Source organism: Macaca fascicularis, chromosome 16, assembly GCF_037993035.2.
Source record: "Macaca fascicularis isolate 582-1 chromosome 16, T2T-MFA8v1.1".
Lineage (NCBI taxonomy): Eukaryota > Metazoa > Chordata > Mammalia > Primates > Cercopithecidae > Macaca > Macaca fascicularis.
In genome coordinates, this window is record NC_088390.1 from 14,171,541 (window position 1) to 14,197,132 (window position 25,592).

General features: G+C 36.9%; 1 protein-coding gene across 8 annotated transcripts in view; it reads left to right on the forward strand.

Annotated features, from left to right (window-relative positions):
- COX10 (cytochrome c oxidase assembly factor heme A:farnesyltransferase COX10) overlaps positions 1–25,592 on the forward strand; it is a 140,250-nt gene that overhangs the window by 20,248 nt on the left and 94,410 nt on the right. For all 8 annotated transcript variants that reach the window (XR_012425299.1, XM_015437656.3, XM_065532794.1 and 5 more), the window contains exon 4: positions 12,141–12,265. Coding sequence is in view for 7 of the 8 variants with exons in the window: in XM_015437656.3 (XP_015293142.3) it covers positions 12,141–12,265 (125 nt within the window). In the remaining variant the exon portion in view is untranslated. The remainder of the gene's footprint in view (positions 1–12,140; positions 12,266–25,592) is intronic.

Genomic DNA, 25,592 nt, shown 5'->3' on the forward strand with positions numbered 1-25,592 from the left:
CTCAGCACACTGCCTTGCTTCCCATTACTCACAAGAATGTTTATTTCCCATTAAGAGAGACCTCTACAACTTCCAGCTAACCTAGTTTATCTGAATTCTTACCTTTTTTTGCTTTTTCTCTCCTCTGCCTGTTCTCCCCTTGTCCCCTTCAGTGGATGGCACTTTTAGCCTGACACCTGGGGTCCTCTAGATTCTGCACGTCCAAGCAGATCTCCCTCTATCTACTATGTGGAGAGAATGTTATCTGAATCACTCGAGGGAAGCAAATGATTGCCTCTCAACCTGCAGGTCAGACTTGCCTGGGTACTTAATCATCATTTTGGGTTTTATGAAGGGCTTGGTTTTTACTTCAAAGCAAAGCATTGTAGCATCTTATTTATTAAGATTAAGGAATGAAACACTTAAGATAAATGAATTTTAGAAGAATGTTGCAAGATTGTCTCAAGTTTTTGCTCAACTGTTTATTTTGGAAAACCTTTCCAAAACGTATGTAAAGTTTTAAATTTACTGGTAGCTTTAAAAAATAAATAAGGAAGAATAGTAAACTTGACAATTAAGAAAGAAAAGAAGAATGCTGCATGTCAGTGAGCTTTTACAAGGATGCAGAGATGCATTTTTGTTCATAGTTACTCTGCGATATCTTACCTGTAGATAGAGAGTGACTATTTGGAGCACTCTCTCAGCCTGTGGATTTTGTGCTTTCTGTTGCCCCGTCTCAAACGCGCATACCTCACCATCTTCCGTGTTTGCCAGGTTAACTCCTTTTTTTCCTTCAGTCTTCAACTTTGACATCACTTTTGGGAAGCCTTCTGAGTTTGGAGGTCCTTCTATGTTCAGAGTTCCTCATCTGCTGAATCACTGTCACCTTGTGTTGTAATTCATGCCTGTTGACTTTTCTGAATCTTTATCAGGGTGAAAGCCCCAACATGGCCAGGACCACATCTGTCTTGTTGACTATTACATTCCCATTGCCCAGCACAGTGCCTTGCAAATAATAGGTGCTCAAAAAATAGTAGCTCAATGGAGAAAAGAAGTGTAGCGATCTAGCTTGCCACCATTTGTAGAATTTTGAACAGCTTAGCCTTTTAATTACAAATAATTATTTTACTGTACTGTAGTAGTTTAGTGGTTAGTGATGACTGAAAAGCATTGTATCTAAACTGTTAGGCAGCTGTGCATTTATAGTTACTTGATCTGCTTTTCACAGTGTCTCTTTCAACTGCTGTGATTGTGTCTTGAAGTTTTTAGTCTGTTACGCGATTTTTGTATTCAGGATAATTGTGGAGGATTGGAGATAGCCCCACTGTGTTTCTCATAAAGTTCATCAAATTCGTGAAAACTACCGATGGAAGCTCAGAGGGATCCGCAAAGACTTTGCTTCATTCTGTTATCAGTGAATTGCTATTAGGTTTGACAAACTATCGATTTTCAGTTTTGCTTAAAGGAACAGCAACACCAATAAGGGAATTCTTTTAGTTGTTTATCATCTCAAAAGTATTTCTAAAAGATTCTTGCTAGAAAGCTCTTTTGAATGCTTAGAATGACATAAGCATCATTCTTGCCTAAACAATTAATAAGAATAAATGAAAATTCCCAAAGAAAAAGAAAACAATGATACATTAATATGTATGTATGCAGTTAGGTCCAGATGTAAATCACAAGTGAGTAATTGCACAGAAATTGCATCCTAAGTAGGTATTTCAAGGAAGTTGATTCTTCTGCAGTATTTTTGAGATTTAAATAAATGTAAAATCATTCTGGCATTTTACTGATTTGTTACATGTGTTCTGCAAAATAAGCACAGGTAGCTAAACACTAAATACCATCAAAATCAGAATGATACTCGAAATGGAGACTTAATTCTTTATTTTAACTGTTTATCTTGTACAATATGCTCTCTGGATAATCACAATTGTAATTTTGATATTAAACTGAGATAAAGCTTTATTTTTGTGAAAACTGTCCAACTAACAATTTCTTTTCACCAAACTCAGTTTTGAAACTACATATTTCTGCTTCTTAAAAGTTTCCGTTTTATTCATCAGTTTTAGTTTACAGGCACCAGCTTTATGGAATTTGTTTTAGTTAATTAAAAAGGTTATAAATTGTTGGTTATTGAGTATATGAAGTAAATTGAGTTTATTGAGAAGAACAAACTAAAAGCAGGATGATAAGGTAAGAAAGCTCTTTGGTTCAAGGAAAAGCTATAATTGAAAGAACAAGATTAGGATGTCACTCAGTGTTGCAAAATTAGCTTAATATAAACAGCTTTTATTTATGTATTTGTCAAGCCTGATAGATACTTCATTTTCCTTTTTCTGAATGCTAACTGTAAGTGTAAACCAAATGCTTCCTGGTGAACTGCCTTGGTGACCATACTTAAATGCTTCACTTCGGTGTCATTGTTACTTAGTAAATTTGAAGGTGTGCGATTTAATTTGGTCCTAGGACTTTCAGTCTAACTTTCATCGTTAATCCTATGAAAAATAAGAAAGGAAAACAGGAAGCCCTAATAAATTCTTACCTTTGCAGCTGTGATGTTAAAAACCTGTATTAAAAGTTTTATCTTTTGAACCAGAAGTGGTTATAGTTTGTAATCAGTTAGGCCCCTGATTGATATCTTTTAACGTGGCTGAGAAAAAAAAAATACCATGTCTCATGTCAATTGACTTTTCATCTGAACTTAACAATAAGCATGAGAATTACCACCTTCTGTGATATGTCTGTTGGGAAGACAACTATATTATGTGGTTCACAGAATGCTGCCTAGCTGTGAAGCCTAAAAAACTCACTTAAGTTAGAAATTCAACTATTCAAAGTTTAAGGTGCTAATAAAAAAGAGATGAAAATCATTAAGTACAGCTATTTAGTAAAAAGTACACTCTCATTTAAAAATCAAGAAAGACTTAACTCCTTCCTCTGAATTAAGTTACACGATTTTGAACTTTGAGATCTACTAACAAAAGCTTAACTCCATTGCTTCAATGCACACATAAACAAAACCACATACAAATTCATTAACAGCCTACTCTTCGTCAGCTTTCCACGTTAAACAGCTTTAAAGAGATTACATCTCAAGTTTATGGGACTTGGATTACAATGTTCCATAGTATCTGCTATCAAGGATAATGAGATATAATAGATTACAAGGGTAATTTGAAATCTATAGAGAATCTCAGTCTCATTTAGCCAGTGGCTTTACTCTTGCTACCAAATCTTTCATCAGAATTGATAGTTATCCAAATTGATTTTTTGGACTTTTGTTTTTCCTCTTAGTTCTTTTGTGGCCAGTGCTAAAAAATAGTGAGGCGTTAAGAGACAGAGAAAGAAGAAAAGGAAGATATAGCTGACCCATTTTTTAATGTAACCTTTACAGTTATTTTTAGTTGATGATTTTAGAAAATTAAGTATAGTCATTATGCTTATGCACAGAGACCAATAGTCTCAAAGTATTGAGACTTTAAAAAAAAAAAAAAAAAAAAAAATTCTTGATAAAGCTGCTTCTCCAAAAAAACCTCTTATGTGTTGGAAAAGGCAAAACATTTCAAGTGGTTTACTGCTGCCCTGCAAAGTATGCTGTGAGGTTAGAACTAGGGGCCTGGCTAAATTTGTACTGCAAGTCCTGTAAAAGCCTCCATTTATGGGTGACAGATAAAGCCCCCTCTGTTGCAGAAGTAACAGCATGCGTAGCAGGGCTGCTTCTGCCCACCCCCAGTATGGGGCTCCCTCTGTGACTCCTTCCAATTCCCCCTTAAAATCTGTAGAGGAAGAAGCGTTATCATGGATCCTATGCTAAGGGTACAGTGTTAAAGCCTGTCTTGCCTGCTTTGTGATTTTATGATCAACTAGGTGATTGTGTGTTTGTATGTGCTTCATTCCTTTAGTTAGTGGAATTTCCTTTTTCTGAAAATGAGTCTCTGTAGTACTTACTAAAGAATATTCTGGCTGGGCATGGTGGCCCATGCCTGTAATCCCAGTGCCTTGGGAAGCCGAGTCAGAGGTGGAGGAATCACTTGAGGCCAGGAGTTGAAGGCTGCTGTGAGCTCTGATTGTGCCACTGCACTGCAGCCTGGGTGACAGAGCAAAACCCTGCCTCTGAAAAAAAGAGAGAGCCAAATATTACACATAAACCATATGATTCTCTTGATTAGACCTTGGTAGATTTTACTACCAGTAATTTGCACATGGTCCTCCATATAGAAAATCAGACTTTGTACCTACAATTGCTTGCTTTGCCTTTTATTTTAGAGCCAGGTCCTCTAGTTTGTTAGTCCTGTACTTTATAAGTAAAAAGAACCTTAAGTGTACTTAGGTATTTATGCTATATATAAAATAAATGAATAATTATATATAAACAAAATTCATGTATTCTTACTCTGATATATTCATTTTAAGATATGCAAACTGTGGGTTTAAAAAGAAAGGGTTAAAAAATTAAATATAAGTGAAAGTTCTCCTGTTTTCTTACTGTGTCCCTGAGGTATCCACACCTTTCTTTGAAGTGCAGTATTTTTGAGATTTAAATAAACGTAAAAGCATTTTGGCACACTAAAGTGCTTTGCAAATGTAAATTTTGTTTTTATCATTATTATTTTTAATGGTTAAGGGTTGCTATCTGTTCACTCCCCTGAAGGAGACAGAGAGATAACTTAGATTATAATACAGTAGCATAAGGAGTATGGTGTGAAGTGTTTTGTTGTTTCTCTAAATTCTTTTAGGCATTACTTTGAAATGTAGAGTCCAAGTGTAGTGGCCAGAGAAATATTTGATCTAGAATTTTATGAACCACATTTTAATAATTTCCAAGAGCACTACTTATTAAGCCCTTATTATTTACCAGACACTGTACTCAGTGCATTTGATATAGTCACAAACTGTTGTGTCTGTAGAAGATGCCCTCGGCACGGACAGGAGCCTGGAAGTCAAGCATGGTTGGTTACTAGCGACATTTAGCTTGGAGGGACAGAAACTGTAGGAATAGTTGGGTTTGCATGATTGAAGGGTTGTGCTAAGAAAGAAAAAGTTAATTCACTGCTGCTCCAGAACACAGAAATTGCATCTTAAGTAGGTATTTCAAGGAAGTTGATTCTGACTTGGTTGGAGAGGGAACTGTTGAGCAACTAGAGCTCTTCTGTAGCAGAAGGGGTTGCCCAGGGAGAAATAATTTCCTGTCACCAGATTTGGAGAGAATATACACTGAGATGTTGGAGAAGGGATTTACATTAGGAGAGAAATTAGACTAGTTGACCCTAAATCCTCTTTGACCTTTTTGGATTTGATTACTTGAAGTACTGGATTTTGTTTAGCTCCTTCTACAACTGCTTAAATTTATTCAGTAACGAAGCCCTTTGTCACCACTTTAAAAATACTTACAGCGAACTCTGTTTGCGCTGTTGCCATCCTACCCAGGCCCTCATCGCCTCCCACCTAGCGCCCTGCAGTAACCTTTAAGTGGTTCCCTGGGTAAATTTTCCTCCACTCCAATCAGTCCTCTGTGTTGCTGGTAGACTAGTCCTTCTTAAGTGCTACCCTCATTACAGTACATATTAATTTTCTATTGCAGTGAAGCATATTACCACAAATTTAGCAGCTTAAAGCAACACAAAGTTATTGTTGCACTGTTTCAACAGGTAGAAGTCCAGGCATGATGTGGCTAGACACCCTGCTCAGGGTCTAACCGGGCTGAATTCAAGGTGTTGGTTGAGACTGTTCTCATCTGGGGCTTAGGGTCTTCTTCCAGGCTCACTGGTTGTTGGCAGAATTCATTTCTTTGCAACTCTAGGACTGAAGTGCCTGTTTTCCTTCTAGCTGCTGGCATGGCCGGCTCTTAGCTCTTGGAAGCAGCCTGTAGTGCTTGCTTTGCCCTTAAGTACATGGCCCTCATAAGCAGTTCTCATTGTGTATGTTTGCTTTCTTCCCGCCCAGTCAAGGATGTTTTAGTCTGTTTTCTGTTGCTTATGGAACTAGGTAATTTATAAAGAAAAGGCATTTATTTCTTACAGTTATGGAGGCTGAGAAGTCCAAGGTCCAGGGACGCCTCTGGTGAGGGTCTTCTTGACGGTGAGGACTCTTGTAGAGTCCCCGGCAGCACAAGGCATGGCATGTTGAGAGGGTTGAGTGTGCTAGCCCAAGTCTCTCTTCCTCTTCTTATAAAGCCACCAGTCTCACTCCTATGATAGTCTATTAACCCATTAATCCATTAATCCATTCATGAGGGTTGGGCCCTCCCTTCCCAATCACCGCTTATAGGCCCAACTTCTCAGTACTGCCACACTGGGGATTAAGTTTCAACATGAATTTCAGAGGGGACCAACTTTCAGACGGGGGCATATCTCACTGCGATTGTTTCAAAATTTTAAAATGCAGGCTTTTTTTTTTTTGAGACGTCCTTGTTCTGTTGCCCAGGCTGGAGTGCAGTGGCATCATCATAGCTCACTGCAGCCTTGAACTCGCAGGCTCAAGTCATCCTCCCACCTCAGTCTCAAGTAGCTATGACTAAAGGCACATGCCACTGAGCTGGGATAGTTTATTTTTTTGTAGAACAGGGTCTCACTTTGTTGTCCAGGCTGGTCTTGAACTCCTGACTTCAACGGATCCTCCCACCTCAGCCTCCCAAAGTGTTGGGATTACCGGCATGCGCCATGGCATCTGGCAAAAAATGTGTTTTTGGTTTTTGTTTTTTTTTTTAATTTTGGGAAACATGGTAGGAACTTATTCCTGGAGGAGGCAGAGGCAGATAAGAGAGCATCTGGAGCAAATGAATCCTGGACAACAGATGGGACCTAGTAGGCAGGACCATCTTTAGTGAGGGCTGCTACTGGATCTCTTCATGGAGAAGCTTGAGGTTCTCTACCTGGCCTTCCACTCAGGAGTGGGGATGAGTCAAGCTCTGTTGGTTTGGGAATATTACTCTCCTATGGGCTCCCAGAGCTATTTCTGGGCCTGCAGTGCAGTGCCTCTGGGCCTATATTAGATGGGCCATGCTTCATTGACAACATTGATTTTATGTTTATTTGTGAAAGGGCAGAATATGAGATTACCAAATAAAATATAATTTCAGGTGTTATTAATGAGGGAGTATATTGCATTCACTTTTAATGAGATTCTGGTGTTACAAAATGATTCCATGTAATGAACCCCAGGAAATCAATGAAAAGTTTAATTACAGTTATGGCAGTGTTGTATGAGAAAATCGCTTTGGTCAATTTTACTTGTACAATTTATCAGTCCTCCCTGCCTTTCTTTTTCAAATTAATTGCTTTGATGAAATAAGTATAAATACATTCTTTGTTAGCTTTTGGATTTTTTTTAGAAATGTGTTACAAAATTCAAATTTCCTTCTCTCTAGTAATAGTTGTTATTCTTTTTACATGTATTACCATTTACAATTCTTACATTTTAAAATTAGGTAGTATTTCCATTTTGTAAATTTCATCATTGTTATGTCTTACTAAAACACTGTTCTTTTCCCTTTGTTAGCTTTTTATAAATCACTTTTTGTCTCCTCAATTTATCAGTAGATGCAGTCAAACATTTGATGTACTTTCTCTATGCTTTATCACCCCATCAAGCTCGGGGGTGAATAAAAAGAATAACAAGATACTTCCTCCTCTGATTAGCAGTTTTCCTTTCATGTAACTACATACCCTTTTCAATTTTAGACAAAATGAACTTTCTTTTTAGAACATTTCTATTATTGACAGTTCAATGATTATGAGGCTTTCTTGTCCACTATAATGGTAATTGACTTAAAAAAATTTGTTAAGCGCAATACAAAATGTTGATCTGGATATTTAGAGATCTTTAAGGTATAATACATCATCCTTTGGAGTATCCCTGGGGGCTTGGCTCCAGTATCCCATCTCTAGTTTACTTATAATACCTAATGCAATGTAAATGCTATATAAATAATTGTCATACTGTATTGTTTACAGAATAATGACAGGGGAAAAAAAGCCTGTACATGCTCATTACAGACTAACTATTTTCTTTCCGAATATTTTTGATCCAAGGTTGATTGAATCCACAGATGTGGAACCCATGGATACAGAAGGTTGACTATAGTCTTCTATTTTTGTGACTCTGGATTTTACTAACTATATGTTGAGAAGGTTGTAGTAGATTTTCTTTTAACTATTACAGTTGTTTATGAGTAGTAAACAACTCTACTTTTGTGTTCAGGGCCTTAAAATATAGTCAAATTTTTTTGGCTGATTTACTCTATGGAGAGAAGCAATTTATTTAGTTTGATTTTAAGAGAGAAACCTCTGCAGTCTCTTTTTCCTCAAATTCTCCCATTGATACCATCAGCCTTTCTTCTTCATGGTATAATTCTGATACAAATGAGAGGCAGCCTGGATGTTAAGGATTTTTCTTCTAGTCCTGGTTGTCACTGATGCACTGTGCAATATGTGAAGAGTCGCCTAACCCATCTGGAGAGCTCTTAAGTCTTGCAAAACAAGATGAGTCTTGTTCTTTCACACTGGCCTGTCCAGGAGGTTTTGCAGTTTACGGTGTGACAGCTACAAAGAATGAAAAAGCTTCCTCAAAGATGGGTGCTGTTTGAATATTCTAAATGGAGCTTTGTTGTTTGCTTTAAAAAATAGTGTCTTTCTTGATGGTCATTAAATGTGTGCAGGTAAAACTAAATGGCCTATTACAGGAGAGACTGTTTGTTCCCCGTTGGCACAAGGGTGAAATGTACCTGTGACTACTGTTGTCAGAGTCTGTAATCACCATGGCATTTCCCTTTAGGCATAAGCTGTTACAGAATTAGATAGCTGAAACTTTTTCCAGAATGTTTACTTTGAAATTGAGTATTCTACCTTTGATTGCTGCCTTCTGCTCCATGTGATTCTTTGCTACTGTTAGGTACCTTGTGTGCACTTGTTGTGTTATGACTTGTAGTACCATATAAGGGCCAGAACAGGCTGTACCCCTAAGCGGAGGAGATGTGAGAGGGGACAGCACATGCTTTCTGGCCTAGACTCCCCACCTCAGCCATGCTACCTTTCTCCTAAATGTGTGTGTCTTCATGACTTCTGATTAGCCTCGTTTGCCTTCAGCTCCTAATCTGCTCATCTTCCTGTAATCTTTATCCACACCTGCACCCTCATTCCTGAACCTTGCTCTCTACTTACATCTGTGCATGTCTCTCGTTTCCTGGAGGTAAATCTTCCCCCAGGATATTCGGATGCACGCCATATTTGGTTGGGAACGACTGACTTGAAGGAAGGACCCCTTGCCAAAATACTTGTGCTCTAGGTACTTTGAATTGAGATAGTTATACTTAAGGCACCTTACAAACTACCATTGAACCCAGCCAAAGTATTTATTTGATTTAGCAATATCAAGAAATCCGTGACCCCTATTGATACTAGGGAAGGGGCTTGTTCATATGGTAGAACTATAAAGGATTATTGTAAGTTGCTGATAAGACTAGATTGAAGAACATGCCAGCCAATTCATGATGATTATGAGGAACTACCAGTTTCTCCAGTATGTACCTGCTGATGCCGATAGTGGTGGCTTCCTGTCCGGCTTCCTGTAGCCCCTCACATGGTTACTGGACACCTATGCCCCCTTATCGTCTTGATGCATGTCTCCAAATATTCTTTATGTCTTTCATTCTTTTCCTTCCCCACATCTGTAAAGGTCTGACTTTTTCACGTACTTCTCTGCATTGTACCTGCTGCCCCTTGATCTCATCCATTCCCTCAGGCTCAGCCATGGCCTCTGGGCGACTCCAGAGCTTCACGCCTCTCCAGTCTCTCAAGTCTCCCTCCTGAGCTTTAGTTTCATATTTCATCTGTGTTCTTTCTATTTCTCCCTGGATGGCCCACGATTTCTCAAAACAGCACATGTTGCTAAGGCCGCTAGCTTCATCACCTCTTTCCCTAATGTCCTTACTTCTATTAATGTTATCATTCCTTTCCATGTCACCCAAGTGCATGGCAAATGGTAAAGAGCACTTTTCCATTCATTCTTTTTTGTTGTTTTATCTTCCTACCTCTCCCAATTACCAGATCCTAACAATTCTCTAATCAAAATATCCCATTTTTACAACCCTTACTCACAATGAATTAATGGCATGGCCTCCTAAAATGTTTCTCTGTAAAACTCTCTGCCTCTCTTAAGTCATAGTGCACAGATACTTCCACTTATAGATTGCCTTCTTGCATTAGACTTTCAGTGACTCTCCACTGCCAACCAACCAAACTACAAACTCCTCAGCTTGCTCTTCTGCAATCTGACAGTTGCCACCTTTTCTCCTGTTTTTCTAGTAAATACTGCTCTATGCCTAGCATAGTGATGGCCCCCCAAATACAGCAGTGAACTACACAGACCGGGGTCCTACCTTCATGGAGCTTATATTCCGGTGAGGAGTCAGAGTGTAGTAAGTGTCGTGAAGGAAATAAAAGGAGGATGTGAGCGAGGAAGTAACCGGGGAGGCTTACGTTAGATGAGGTGATCAGGAAGGTTTCCCTTAACAAGTAGTATTTCAGATGGGATCTGAAGGATGAAAAGGAGCCAGCCATGGAAAGAGGCAGATGAAACAAAAGTACAAGAACCCAGGGACAAGAAAGAGCTTGGAATGCTCAAAGAATAGAAGAATTCTCATGATCAGAGAACAGTGAGTGAGCTAAAGAGAGGTGTGAGATGCACTGACTGGTAGAGAAAGAGTTTACATTTTATATCAGGTATAGCATCGAAGAATTTTCAGTGTTCAAAGCAGCGATGTGATTTGATCTGTTTTCATTTTAAAAACACCACTCTGAAGAGAAGCAAGATGGAAGCAAGGAGACCAGTTGGGGGTGAGCTCTTATGGTAATTGCTTGGACTAGGTCAGGGTTTCTCAAGCTCAGCACGATTGGCATTTTAGGCTAGAAAATTATTTGTCGTTGGGGGGTATCCTATGCACCATAAGATGTTAAGAAGCATCCTCAGCCCCTGTCCACTAGAAGACAAGTAGCACCGTCCCCTCCAATCAAAAATGTTTCCAGACAATGCTAAATGTCCCCTGGGGGGCAAAACTCCCCCTGGTTAAGAACTGCTGGACTAGATGCTGGCAGTGTGATGGGTTTCTATCTCTACAGTAGGTACTATCTCTACCTCTACCTAGAGATAGAGCAGACACTACTTTGTAATGAATGAGATGCAGCAAGTGACAAAGGAGATAATCAAATATGCTTCCTAGGTTTTTGGTTGGAGAATCTAGGTAGATGGTATCACGCATACTTTAGATTCTTGACATTGGTCTTCCCTTCTCTTGTGCCTGTTCTTGGAATTATCCTTGTACCTGTAATGTTGCTCACCCCACCATTCTCTTCCTTTCTCTGCATGCCCTCTAGAAGATCCATCTTAAATGCCATCTTCTTGAAGCTTTCTCAGATTTGCCCACCAATGGGGATCCTTTTTCCAGCGGATTTCTACAGCTCCATATCAGCACCACTCTTGGACACTTTCTGGGCCTGTCAGCTTCTATAAACCCCAGGAAAGAAGCAGCAGGGCCTACCGAAAAGGAGCAGGCTTGGTGGATGCTTGAATTGTCTGGCTTTGCTTCTGTACCTCGCCTCTTCACTTGGTTCCTGTTGATGGCTTGTAGGATTATCATCTCCCACTACACATTCTCTGACCCCTGGGACCATCATCTCTTATAGGCAAGCCCACCCCTAGGCTTGTCTGGAGTTTGTCACATAATTGGGATCCTTGTTATTTGTTATTTGCTGTTTTGTGTTACAATTATTAAGGTATATCTGCCATCTCCCTTTCAAATTACCCAAGAGCAAGAATAAGACCGTATACATCTTTATCCCTGACAGTACATGCTGATTACAAATTTGGTGTTCAGTAAACGTCTGTTGAATGAATAAGTGAATGATTGAATCTAGAAGACTGACCTTATTTTTTTCTCTTGAGTATGGAATTAAAAGAAAATTAACAGTTTTATATAATTAGTACATGTGGTTTTTATAATCAGGAATATGTGGATCTTTTTTAAACCAAAGATGAGCCTGTACTTTGTATTATTAATATAATCAATTAGTTTATATGAAAGATGGCTTGTTTTTTGTCTTTTTGGCCTTTACAGTTGGGACTCTCGTTGGTAACAGTGCGTCTGCTCTGTTTCTGTATCACAGGTCTAGTTGTAAGTACCACTGCAGCTGGATTTGCATTGGCTCCGGGCCCTTTTGACTGGCCCTGTTTCCTGCTTGCTTCTGTTGGGACAGGCCTCGCATCCTGTGCTGCCAACTCCATCAATCAGGTCAGTTTCACACTTCACCTAAATTATGATACTGTCACTTTTTCCTAGATGGCTGTATTGTCATATTTTTAAAAACCTTCCAAACTCATATATATTGATGAAGAAGCATTTGTAACACTATATATCCTACAGGAGCCTGTGGGTTTCATAACCAATTTGTCTTTTCTTTTGAGATGAATGGTTTTCAGATATGTTCAGGTGAGAGAGCAGTAGAGTAGATGCTTCAGATGACTAGGATTCCTCGGGTTAAAACATGTTTTTGAGCTGTCATAACTTTCTACTCTTTGCGGTATCTTTGTTTATCCGTTTCAGATACATTTCCCTGAGCTTGTCATTTTTATGCACTATTCTTTCTTGGTTTCATTTCTTTGCATTTTAAACCACCACTATAAGGAACAGAATATATTTTAAATACACATATTCAGCTATTTTTTTTAAAAATCGGTAATTTAGTACTCAGTTAACTTGGTATATGGAATAAGATTATACCCCAAAATTAGCACATTATTTTTAATACATGCCCCCCCCCATTATTTTAAACATCAAAATAATTCTCCCAAATAGTTTTTTTTTTCCCCATCTGGTCATTGTGGTCTGCCCTAACGTTGTGGCTTTCTCATAAGATACTATAGTGAAAAATGTTGGCTAGAACTTAAGGAAAATCGTTTTCATCACCAGAACACCCAAGAGGAGTTGGCACAGTTTTAAAACAGGAATTCAAGTTACCAGCAGGAAAACAGCTTGGCTGAGTGGATATATAAGTTGCTAGTCTGCAAAATATGTGAATTTAATGTGATAATGCCTCTAGCCATTATGGTTCTACAATATCTTGTCAGCTATTTGGAGAAGGAGCAATCTATTTCAAATAAGTGTTTGGTCGTTGTTGGTATTGTGGATGTCAAAACAGTCTTCCAGTAAGGTTCAAATAGTGCTACCACTTTACCAAAAGGATCATCCCCTTCTATAAAGCAAGACACCATCTCTTCCAAGTAGTTTCTTCCTTTTGCTACCTTCCCATGTTTTCTGGTAAAGAGAATAAACATGATTCCGCCATGAACATATTTTTAATGAAAATGCGAATAAAAAGCAATATAAGCCAAATTGATTTCTTTGTCCACTTGGGTCTATTTTTTATTTTTTAAAGTTATTACCTCTATTTGGTTATACATCTGGGACCCGAGATTAAGCCAGGAGCACATTCTAGTTTTCAGCCTCCTTTTCTTAAATTGAAAAGCCCCATTTATCCTTGAGATACTGATTATCTCAAGGATTTAAATTATGTAGATTCAAAGAAAATGTTTAAAATAAAGTATGGACATTCGGAGAAAAAAATAACTAGAAAGCATCAAATGGTTCAGAAACTCCTAAATATTATAAAAAAGAGGAGTTATTTGAGTTGGAGCTGCTCCTCCTCCTCCCCTCTCATCCCACCCCTTTTCTTTTTAAAAATAGGTAGCTCAAGAATTTATCATGGAAAAAACCTCTCAGTTGTAGCAAGAAAGTATTTGGAGGAATAAAAATGGAATGATTTGCATTTAGGCAGAAATTGACAGAAATTGAACATAAGCCAAGGTTTTGGAAATTTAAAAGGATGTGTTTAGGTGGCTGCTTGATTTTTAGTCTGTAGAACTATTTTTGCTATAGGGGGCGAGTTGGATTCTGTAAATTTTAAAAATACGGAGGAAAGCCACAGAATGCATGATGGGATTCTTTCTGGTACTGAAAAAGTGCAGTGTCTGCCTCTTTCCTCCTTAGGCTGGTTTTCCAGCCCTGCTCCGTATCCCACTTACACAGCGCTCTTGATCTTCCATTGGAACTCGGTGTCATGTTCCTCCATGTGTCACTCATCCCACACAGGCCTCTGCAGTGTCCTGAGTGATGTCAGTTCTTCATCAGTGCTTGTGGTACAAATGAATTTCTCCATCTTTTTGTACCCCTCATATTGCTTCCTTCCACTTGTCTCAGGCTCTGATTTCATTTGGAAGCATCACAACACTTTAAAAATCTCAACAATTCCCGGTATAGTAGAATCCTAGTGTTATCATTGTGGTATCAGTCAGCTTCCCAAATTATAATATTTCCCATTAATGTTAGAGATATTTTAGTTCCAGTGTTAGGCAATCTTATAAATTTAAAATAAAGGAATGCAAAACCATTTTGATTAGTGTTTTTAAATAGTGTAAGCCGAACAAAGAGCACTGAGCAATAAGGGTTCACCAGAGTTTTTGAGTAGCATATAAATAAAGCAGTAGTCCTTAGCAAAAAGGAAGAGTTTACGATACTTTTTTTAGAGAGCTAGTGTTCAAATTAAAAATACATATATGTGGTTGGTCTGTATAAAAGTTCTTCACTTTTAATAGAATTCTATGGGAGGAAAACTTTCCTTCTGTTCATATTTATAAAAAGATTCACATTTTATTTATATTTTTAATTTATTAATATTTTAGCAGTTATTCATTTAGTTCTCAGTATTCTTTGTACTCTATTTCTGTGATCTCTGTGAAAGTAGAAAAAATAAAACTTTGGAAAGCAATTTTTACATTTGTTTTAAGGAGAGAAAATGAGATTCAGCTTCTGAATTATGAAGAAGTGACTAGTGCATAAAGAGATATGTATAAGAAACCACTAACATTAAAATGTTAAAGTAAATTACATACATATTTTGTAATATATACACATGCTTCATTCGAAACTGTAGTGTGGCTTTAAAGTGCATACGCCTTCAAAGGATGGAAAAATCCATAAAATGTTTTGAATTTTGCAACTGGAAGATAAAATGTTATGGATGGTTTAACTGATCAAGTCTTGAGAAACAAGTGACAAACTGAATAGCTGAATTAACAAATTTAAAAAGATAAGAATTATCAAAAAACTATAACAATTATTTTGAGGATTTGACATAATAGTGTTATAATAAGCTGTAATTGGGATTATTTTACCTAGATTACATATACATGATGTTTTAGAGTGGTTATATCAGTCAATGTGTATGTCAATAAATACATTTCTACAAGATAACATTTTAGTGGTGAGATGGTATTTCATTTTATGGATGTGCCTCAACTTTCTCAACCAGTTTTCCATTGTTGCAGCTTTTTGCTTCTATAAGTAACACTGCACATGTCTCTAATTGTTTTTAAAGGACAAATTATTGGAAATGAATTGCTGGGAGGAGGGCGGCCAGTGACAGCACACATGAAACCGCTTTAACTTCAGAATATATGATCTTAACAAAATAATTAATTTTCTACATTTATACAGTGCTGTAGAATTTACAGAGCATATTTACATAAATTATTCTTAAAGGCTTATAATCCTTAAAGTAGGTGGCATTCCTTTTGTTTCTATGTGTAAAACATTTTGTTTTGCTATTGAATTAGTCTTTCAGAAGGCAACATTTAAAACGTGTTATGCAAATAATGTTTTCACTGCATATCAGTGAGAAAATATAGATAAACAAAAATAACAATAACAAATTTTATTTTACTTTTCCTTTATGCCAGACATTGTTCTGTGTTAGAGATACAGCTGGAAACAAACAAATATCTTGCTTTTGTGGTGCCTATATCTCACCACCCAAATAGATCCATTTGTTAATATTTTGGTTTATGTTATTATAGACTTCTTCACATACACACATATCTTCACATATATAACATATATGAAACATATTTAACATATGGATATCTTCACATATATATCATATATATCTATAGTTTGGGTATATTTTTTCATTTAATAGTATGTCATGGACATCTCTCCATGTCAATATTTGGTATAGCATGATTTATTTTTTTTTTGAGATAGGGTCTCACTCTGTCGCTCAGGCTGGAGTGCAGTGGCGCAATCTTGGCTCACTGCAACTTCCTCCACCTCCTGGGTTCAAGCAGTTCTCCTGCTGCAACCTCCCAAGTAGCTGGGATTATAGGCGCCTGCCACCATGCCCAGCTAATTTTTGTAGTTTCAGTTGAGATATGGTTTCACCAAGTTGGCCATGCTGGTCTTGAACTCCTGACCTCAAGTAATCCACCCACCTCGGCCTCCTAAAATGCTGGAATTACAGGTGTGAGCCAGTGCACCCAGCCGGCATAGCATGATTTTAAGAGTTGTATATTGATTTGTTTAATCAGTTTCTCCTTATTTGACATTTTAGGAATTTCTAGTTTTTGTCCATGTAAACAATGCTGAGCTGAAATTCTTTTAGCTAAATCTTTGCATATATCCTTATTGATTTTGATAGTTTTCTAAAAATATGTGGTCATGTCAAGAGATTCTGAGGTTTTCAAAATACAAAGTTAAAATTAAGAAAAACTACTTTAAGTAAAACTAAATGTCTTCCCAGTCTTTTGTTTGTTTGAAATCAACTTACGTTTCTGTTTATCAGTATGTTAAAGTGCTCATTACTAACGCTGTGAATTAGAAAATCTTGGCTGGCTTTATAGGTAACCCATCAGAAGTGTTCTTTTAGTTCAAGTTGTTTTGATGACTTACGAGGTGGAGTGTGTTTATTTTTTAGTGGTTATTGGCCACTGATGCGTTTTTTTGGTCAGTTGTTTGCTAGTGAGTTTTGCCTGTTTTGTTGTTGGGATGCTTGCCTTTGTCTAAGGGCTATTGCTGTGTATAGATTGCATTGACATGTAAGGTGCAAATATTTTCTTCAGTTTTTGTCTTTAATGTTTTACAGTGCAGATGTTTCATATGTTTTTGCAGTGAGGTCTTTTTATTTTTAACACAAATGTAATACAGACATTTTAATAATTTCGCATCTTAGCACTATTAGCAATTTGGACGAGATGACTGTTGTGCGGACTGTCCTGTGCATTGCAGAGTGGCTCCAGCACCCCTATCTCTACCCACTGGACACTGATGGCACTCCCCCACCCCCACTTGCGACAGCTGAAAATGTCTTCAGACATCGCCAAATCGTCCCTGGGGCCTCAAATCACTCCCAATTAGGAACCACTGCTTTAATAGTTTCTACTTTTGATTTTTTTTCTGAGATGTTTACCCAAGATCCTGGCTATAATTTTTGTCTCAGGCAAACCCTGGCCCACATTTCTTTTTGTTTAATTACTCGTGGATAGCTAGGGTGATCATATGTACTTCTTTATGCCTGTGTTCATGGCATAATTACTAAGAATGCCTCTTTTACTTTCAAGTGTCCTAGTTTGGACAAGTAATTATATGATATTGCTATTCATAGCCCACCTATGCCTTCAATCTTTTATCGTAAATAAGATGTAAAAATATCTTTGTATCGAAACAAATCTCATCTTGAGTTCTTTTTTTTTTTTTTTTTTTTTCCTTTTTTTCCAGCAAGTGTTCCCATGAGACAAGTAGAGATTTCCTGACCACAGCCAAGGTCACCTGGCTGGCCTCAGCTTTCACCCTCTTTGTAGCTACATCTTGTTCTACTGTCAGCCTAATTGTAGTGTTTTACACACACACACACACCCCCCCACACACACGACCGTAGAAAACATTTTATATCCATTATTACTCTGCTCTTAGTAAGTTGTTCTAGAATCTTGATGACTGATCTCCTTAGTTTTTACAATATTCCTGGCAGATTGTCTTCTCATTACTATGGCTCTGTAAGTGGACAACCTTGATGACTAGAATGCTCTTTCTCATCCTGAGCCAAAGTCAGCCTCCTTATAACTTCAATCTGTTGGTCATAGTTCTGCTATGTGGAAAAACTCAGTGTTCTTTTTTCTTTCATGTGATAATACTTCCAGTGTATCACTTTCTGACTATGGTTAGTAGCCACTTGTGGTATTGCTGTATAATTATTCATTTATATCTCTTTCCTAGAGAACTCTTGACTTCCGGAAACCAATGATTATGACTTACATATTTTGTACATCCATCACTTCTGCCTACAAGCATATAGAGCAAGACAACAGAGTACAGCTTTGAAGGAATATGTATGAGGGAGGGGAAAAAGTAGCAATAAGTGTTCATGATAACAATAATTGCAGCAAACACTTGTGCTATATGCCAAATAATGTTCTAAGCATTGTACATACATTAGATCATTTGTTTGAGTCTAGGTTCATCAGGTTTCAAAAAAAGAGAGTTCTTTTGAAAGATCAAATAAATGGTGAATGAATTGATAACTTAGTCTTACCTTTAAGGAAAACCATTGATGTTCTCAGCGACTTTACTTTGGAGAAAATTAGAAGAAAGGCACAAAACATAAGTAGAGTTTCAGATCTGAGAAGCAGGTTATAATTAGAAAGGTAAGTGTGACAAGGGGATGTTATCTTTGGGATCTAGTGTATCTGTGAATGTTGAATAATTTTTGTGAAAGCAAATGAAAGATCAAGAGGTGTGAGTAAAATAGGGTCAAGAAGAGACTTGCTTTTTGTTTAATACTGACAATACTTGAGAGACGTTCATGGCTGAAATAAGGTAAAAAAGAAGGGCTTTGGATAAAGAGCTCTGAAGTGGAGAGTAGGTAGGGCAAAAGAAAATTTACATCTTTTTAAACTCTGAAAGGAAAAACAGGTAAAGATTTTTTTGTTTTCCCAGTGAATACGAGATTAATATCTAATGCATTTTTCTCCATTTTCCTTTTCTCTGATGTTTCTTGTGTTTTGACTATACAGTCTGCCTAGAGCAATAGAAATTGACTTTCATCTTCTATGTTGAACAAAAGTGGTTATTAAATTTGGTGTTGTATTCCAGGAGAATAAGACTTACGTTAGTGAATACCAGTGATGTGATTTATTGAACATCATACATATAAGAAAAAAATCAATATGGGAAATATATTTTTCTTCTGAATGTTGTGATTTGTTTGACTTTGATGTTTTAGCTGCTGGGCAACTAGCATTCATTCAGTGGTCTCTGAAGTTCATAACTCGTGGCTTATTCAGATGATTCAAATTAGCTACTGCACTAGATCAGGTTTGCATAGAGAGTTCTTGAATACCATGTGGGAAAGAGTCTCTAACTAAATATGGTTTTTATATATAAGGAAAATGATGAGCGTTACTGAACAATGACAGAAAGAAAATGCATTTTGAATGCAGACTCTCTTTTCCTGAATTTAAATAACCTCAAATAATTTCTAAATTACATTTGATTCCCCTTTCCAGAATGATCCATCTCAGTGGAGTGAGTTTGGCATTGGTATTTATAACCAAAATAACTCCAGGTGAGGTTTTGCCAACAAATGCGGAAATTATGATAATTCGAACATGTATTTGTAAATAGTTTTTCAATAATTTACATGCCACTGGTCATTATTCACTTCTTACAACGACTCTGTGAGGTGGCATTATTCCAGTATTGTAGAAGAAGAAAATGAAGCTTAATGGTACGATTGATCACACATGTCTGAAAGTGGTCAAATTGGGAGCAGAACCTGTGGACCCAGTTCACTACTATTTCCTCTCAAATGAGATGTCTTATTCCTTGTCGCTACCTTGGAATCAGGCTATTCTTTATTAATATGAGTCTTTCTGCCACCAGGTTAACTGCTGACATCCTTGCCACGGTGTAGTAGACGTGGAGTTAACATAGTGGGTGTGGTGATGTATCTCCCTCTGATGACATCGAGAGGATCTAGAGCATTTACGTCTTAGTCAAACTAAGTGTTCCATTAATGTTAGCTATGATTATTGTTATTAAGATAAAAGTTTGGTCTGGTTTTGGCCCACATCTTTCACATATTCAGAATCTGAATATCTTGCAGTTATCTCCAGTCTTGGTTGAGTCTAGATTCCTGGGATTTCAGAAAAAAAAAAAAAAAATAGCTCTTTTGTAAGATGAAATAAATGATGAGTGAATTTATAACTTAGCTTTAAGGAGAACCATTGATGTTCTTAGAGACTTTATTTTGGAGAAAATTACAAGAAAGGCACAAAACATAAGTAGTTTCAGATCTGAGAAGCAGGGTCTTAATAGAGAATGAGAAGGAGACGTGTTTATTTTTCTCAGGGCACTAAGACTTGGGTTATACTGGCAAACTTTAATATGTGTATGTTACGAATATATGTATATATTTATGTCAAGTGTGTATATACTTGTTTATGAATTCTTCATATTTGAATATGTGGCGATGACTTGGGTTCCGCAGACATCGATTTTCTACTCTTCGGTAAGCATTGTGGAATTATGTATGAGGTTCTGGTAAATCAAAGAAATATTGGTGGAAAAGAGTGATTCAAAAGCAGATAATTAATTGAGACATAAGGGAAGTGATAGAATGTGGACTTGGGGAGTTATAATTCTTGGTGTGTATCTCTGGGTAGCATGTTGTAATTAAACCTGATTTGGGTGGCTTGGGGACTTGCTTCCTTCATCTCCCCACCACCCCCACCTAGCAGAGGTCAAAGTAGCGTTCTTTTCTAATTATCTCTTTCTTTTCTTTTCTTTTTTGAATCTTCAGTTACATTTTGCCATTCCTGATGGTTTTTGTTCTTCTGAATCCCATTAGCCTCCTAGTTCTCTGCTCTGAACCACAGACTCCCCTCCCTGTTATCTGGCTTAGATTGACTCTTGGTTGACTGATGACTGATGGCACTGATGTAAAAACTGACTGTGTGGCTGATCCCTGAGAGACTGTATCGTTTCTTTGTCTCATACTCTCTTTGCCTTAGTGACAAACTGCTTTTAAGGTTTAATTTGTGAACATTTCGATGCCTTCATATATATTTTTTACTTTAAAATTGGAATCGTTATATGATTCTGAATTCTAAACTGAGCCCCCAGACACAGAAAGGAATAGGAATTGGGGTGTCAGAGGGTGGTGGGGATGGACAGTAGAGCAGATGTTAATTGTTATACCTATGCTTCTTTAACCCAGACTACCTTTTGAGACTTCTTTGTCTGTTGCTGTTTCTAACTAGTAATAGAGCTCCAGACTGCTTTAGGCAAGCTATTAGACCTTTAAAATTTGTGTGTAAGTGATTAAGTAAATCCTAAAATTCACATTTTCATGACCACCCATTTCTGTCTTACCAATTTTCTAAGAAGTTTTAGAAAATATTGTTGGGCAAGAAAGGGAAATTACTTACCTGTGTGATTAATCTTAAGGAAAATTTCACTGTGGCATTTCCTTCAGATCCTATGCCAGATTTCTTCCGGAAGCAACGATCACAGGGGGAACAAAGAAATTCTAAAGGATTTGAATGATGGAATGTAGAGATAGGATGAAACAAAAGAGAAATTTTGGTAGTTAATCAGATTTATGTATACTTGTAATCTAGAATATCTTTATGCTTTAAAATATACCATGTAACCTTAAAATACTAAGTTAAAGTGCAGCTTTAGCTTTCATTCTGACTGGGCTTTCCTTAGTACTAAAAGATATTTACCTGCTAGCTTACAAGAAAGAAAACTGCCACTTACAAGAAGGAAAACTTTTATTTCAAAAAAGAACTACAAGTCTAATTTAATATTCCAACATTTTCATTGATATGTCTGAATAAAATTATGATCTGTTATTGCTTTTAGCAAAAGTATGATTGGTAATCTAGAAAATGCCATTGTGTTGTATTGCTGTCATTAGATGAAGTAAGTAAAAAGGATTAAATAGTTCTGTGTATAATTCCCTTAAACAGCTAGCTGAAGATATGTGGATAAAGATTCTTCCCCTAATGTTACTGATGTAATCTACTAACTTAAAATAATGGGGATTAAATACAGCTTCTGACCTTAAGAACATATTGTTAAGACCACATTCTCAGTTCTTATAAACATGTTCAGGGATTTATAAATTAGGATATCAATAAAAGACAGAATTTACTGAGGCTGAATTCCTTTCATGATTTTCACTTTGAGTGAGTGAGTGAGTGAGTGAGTGAGTGAAGAGTGTATTTGAGTGAGCATGCACAAAGTGTAATGTATTTTTCCCCAAGAGGAAAAATAGTTTATAAGTTTTCCAGCAGAACATACTCAGCCATCCTAAGTACCTAGGACTTAAGTAAAGTCAGGTTACATCAGAAATGACCCTTTTTGTAAACCCTCAGTGAACCTTCAGGCTTTAAGACTTTAATACCTTTGAAAAGCAGTTCACACTTCCACAGAATTTTGTTTATTCTACTTAGTTCAAATTCAAATTATTGAGGTTGGGGAAGGCAGTTGAAATCCTCTTGACATTCACCCACCTATTAGAACGTAATTCTGATTTGGCCGGACCAGAAAGCAGAATGCCATTACATAGTAGAAAGTGCTGATATTCTTTGCTGTTATTTTCTTGAAAGCTGTTTTCTGGAAGGATCCGTGTATATGTATTGATTACTTTTGCTGGAGATAAAAAGATTGGTCCCTACTCTGAAGCAGCTTACAGTCTGGTAGAGGAAGACAGATGAATAAATAAGTACAATAAAACAATAACATTTGTTGGCTTTGTAACAGAATATAGGCAGTGCCTTAGGCATATAAACGAAGGTGTAGGGAGTGGCCATTTCTACCTGTGAAGGTCACGAAAGCTTCTCAGAGAAGTGACCAGAGCATCAAAAGGTTAGATGGGTTTTTTACTAGGTATGTGCATGTGATAGGGGAACTTTCCAGACAGAGGGAGCATCATGAGTAAAGACCCAGAGTTGTGAAATTTTATAACATGAGGGGCCATTTGGGAAACTACAAACACTGCAGTGTAGCCGAAGCACAAGGTTGGGAGGATACTGTGAGATATTTGGCTAAAGAAGCAGGAGGGCAGGCCAAGAAGGGCATCATGTGCTTTGCTAAAGCAACCAGGCTTACCCTGTAGGTGTCCAGCAGCCATTGGTAGGTTTTGGTAACATAGTTAATGGCTTTCTGTTAATGTTAGGCTAGAGAAGGAAGACCTGACTTTGACCTGTAGACTGTGCATGATCTGATTCTTCTCAAGCCCCTTCTCCTTTCACTGTCCATGTCTGAACTATAGGATCTTCTAGATTTCAGCTAAAATGTCATTCATTCAACAGACATTTCAGTTGACCTAGTCATGCTCCTCTGGCATAACTTTAATTCTGTTTGTCCAATATCTTCATTTTCTCATCACAGAAAGCACCAAAAGTCAGCCCATGCATTTCAACCTCTCTTCTGTCCTCTGTTCTTGTGTACTCTGTCCCCTTGTGCCTTCCTCCCTTCACTCCCTTCATACCCAACAAAACCTGTCATTGGGTTGAACTTGTCTTGACTCCTCCACAACAATTCTGGTCTTTGAAGGAGGACATATAATTTCTATACTATCATTTACCAAAAATGGATGATGATGAAAAAGAGCTTTTTTTCTGAAAACGGAATTTTTCGCAAGTAAGTAATAGAATGTAGTTTTGTCTCCTTATTTTCATGTTGAGAAAGTGAAGCATGAAATATCTCAGCAGCTTATATAGCATCAAGCCATAGGTACTGAATTTTAACTCATAGTTTCAGCTGCTAGCCATGGACAATTGTGTCTTCTTGAATTATACCCTAAAAGAGCTCATTGTTTTTAAATTTTGAAAGAGGAGGAGTGTGTTACTGCTTTAGCATTCAAAAGGTAAAATCACAGAGACTCAAAATTGCTTCAAGAAACACCTGGAAATTGCAAATGTGTTTACAATTATTTCTTTACTGATGGCATTATGTTTCAGAAAGTGCCATTAATTGTGATAGAGTAACACACAGCTCTTTGTGAAATTTAAGTCTATTAAATATCAGCACCTTCAAAGACAATAAAAATTCCAGCCTGCATTGATCTATTCCCATGTGAGGCGTTACTACAATGTATATTGTATCTTTCCATGTGAAATTCTTTGGCCTAATCGCCTCTCATTTATACTCAGTTGTCTGAGGTCAGTTTTCCATTTTGCAGTTGTCAAACAGCTGTCAAATTAAAACAGCAGATCCTAAAGTTAATTTACTTTTTGTGTCATTCCATATTAGTATACTTTTTGACTTCAGTATTTAAAGAGTTATCCACATTTCTTAAGCATCCTTTCCCTCAGTTATCCCATTTTTTCCTGCAACTGTTCACACATACATTAAGTATGATACTCTAGATACCATTATTTTCCAAGCATAGTGTTTAAAAATTCACATGAACTTTAAAAATAAACACTTGAATTAGGCATTCAGCCAATTAACTCCAGTGTTCTTTCTACAAGAAGAGAAAATCAAATCACTTTAAACATGTCATCCTTATTTTCATTGTCATGCTTATTTTCATCCTCGTTTTCATCATCATTTCTATCAAGTTGAAATCTCAATAGTAATTGTACATAGAATTCATAATTGCATTCTAAATGTCAGTATAGGTTAGTATAATAGTAAAAAATTCAGCATTCATTTTTAATAATTCATTGATCAAAGAAATATTTCTGATTATGCTATTGATGTTTTACTACAAAGTACCTCAAGTTGCCAGCGGGTGACATTAACACCGTAATCCTCTGTAAAAGAAGTCCAGCCCTTAGGTGTTTGATGAATACTTTAGAGTTAAATAATTTGGTGAAAGACCTATAGTCATATCCATGTAGAACTCTTAGTTGTTAGATAGAAAATACCTAAAATGAATATTCTTAAGTTATGATAATTAGGGATTACATGTAGTTGCATAAAAATGTCCGTATATTAGTTTATTTAACCTTTTCCACTAAGGTCATTTTAATCAATAGTTGTTTGCTAATTACTTTCCATAAACTTGCAAGTTAGATAGGGTTTAATGTAATCTTTTCTAGAATTTTGACACATTCTCCTCTGAGATCTCCTAACTCCTTGTATATGGCTCTGTTACATCATTTATTAAATTGCACTTCAATATATTTTTATGCATCTGAATGTTCCACTAGCCTATGAGTCCCTCTCTTGCTATAAGGGCATATTTCATTCATCTTGATTCTTGGTACCTGACAGGCACTCAGTGAATGGCTGCTAAATAAATGAAGGAGAACATGGGTCAACAAATGAGAACATAAACTCAACAATTAAAAGGGGCTAAACACACAGTGTTACTTAGTTTCTTTATTACTCCAAATTCATCAGAGCTGTCATTTAAAAATGAAATTACATTTTAGGATGTACAGAGGAAGATAGTCCTATTGTTCGTACACATTTTCTTGGAAATCTATTAGTCAGTGAGCTTATAATAAAACAAGTTGAATTAAAATTTGGTTAACAGTCACCAGTCAGAGTGGCTATTATTAAAAAGACAAGAAATAACAGATGTTGGAGAGGATGCAGAGAAAAGGGAACTCATACCCTGTTGGTAGGAATGTAAATTAGCACAACCTTTGTGGAAAATAATATGGAGATCTCTCAAAACTAAAAATAAAACAATCATTTGATCCAGCAATCCCACTACTGGGTGTCTACTTAAAGGAAAAGAAATCAATGTATCAAAAAGATACCC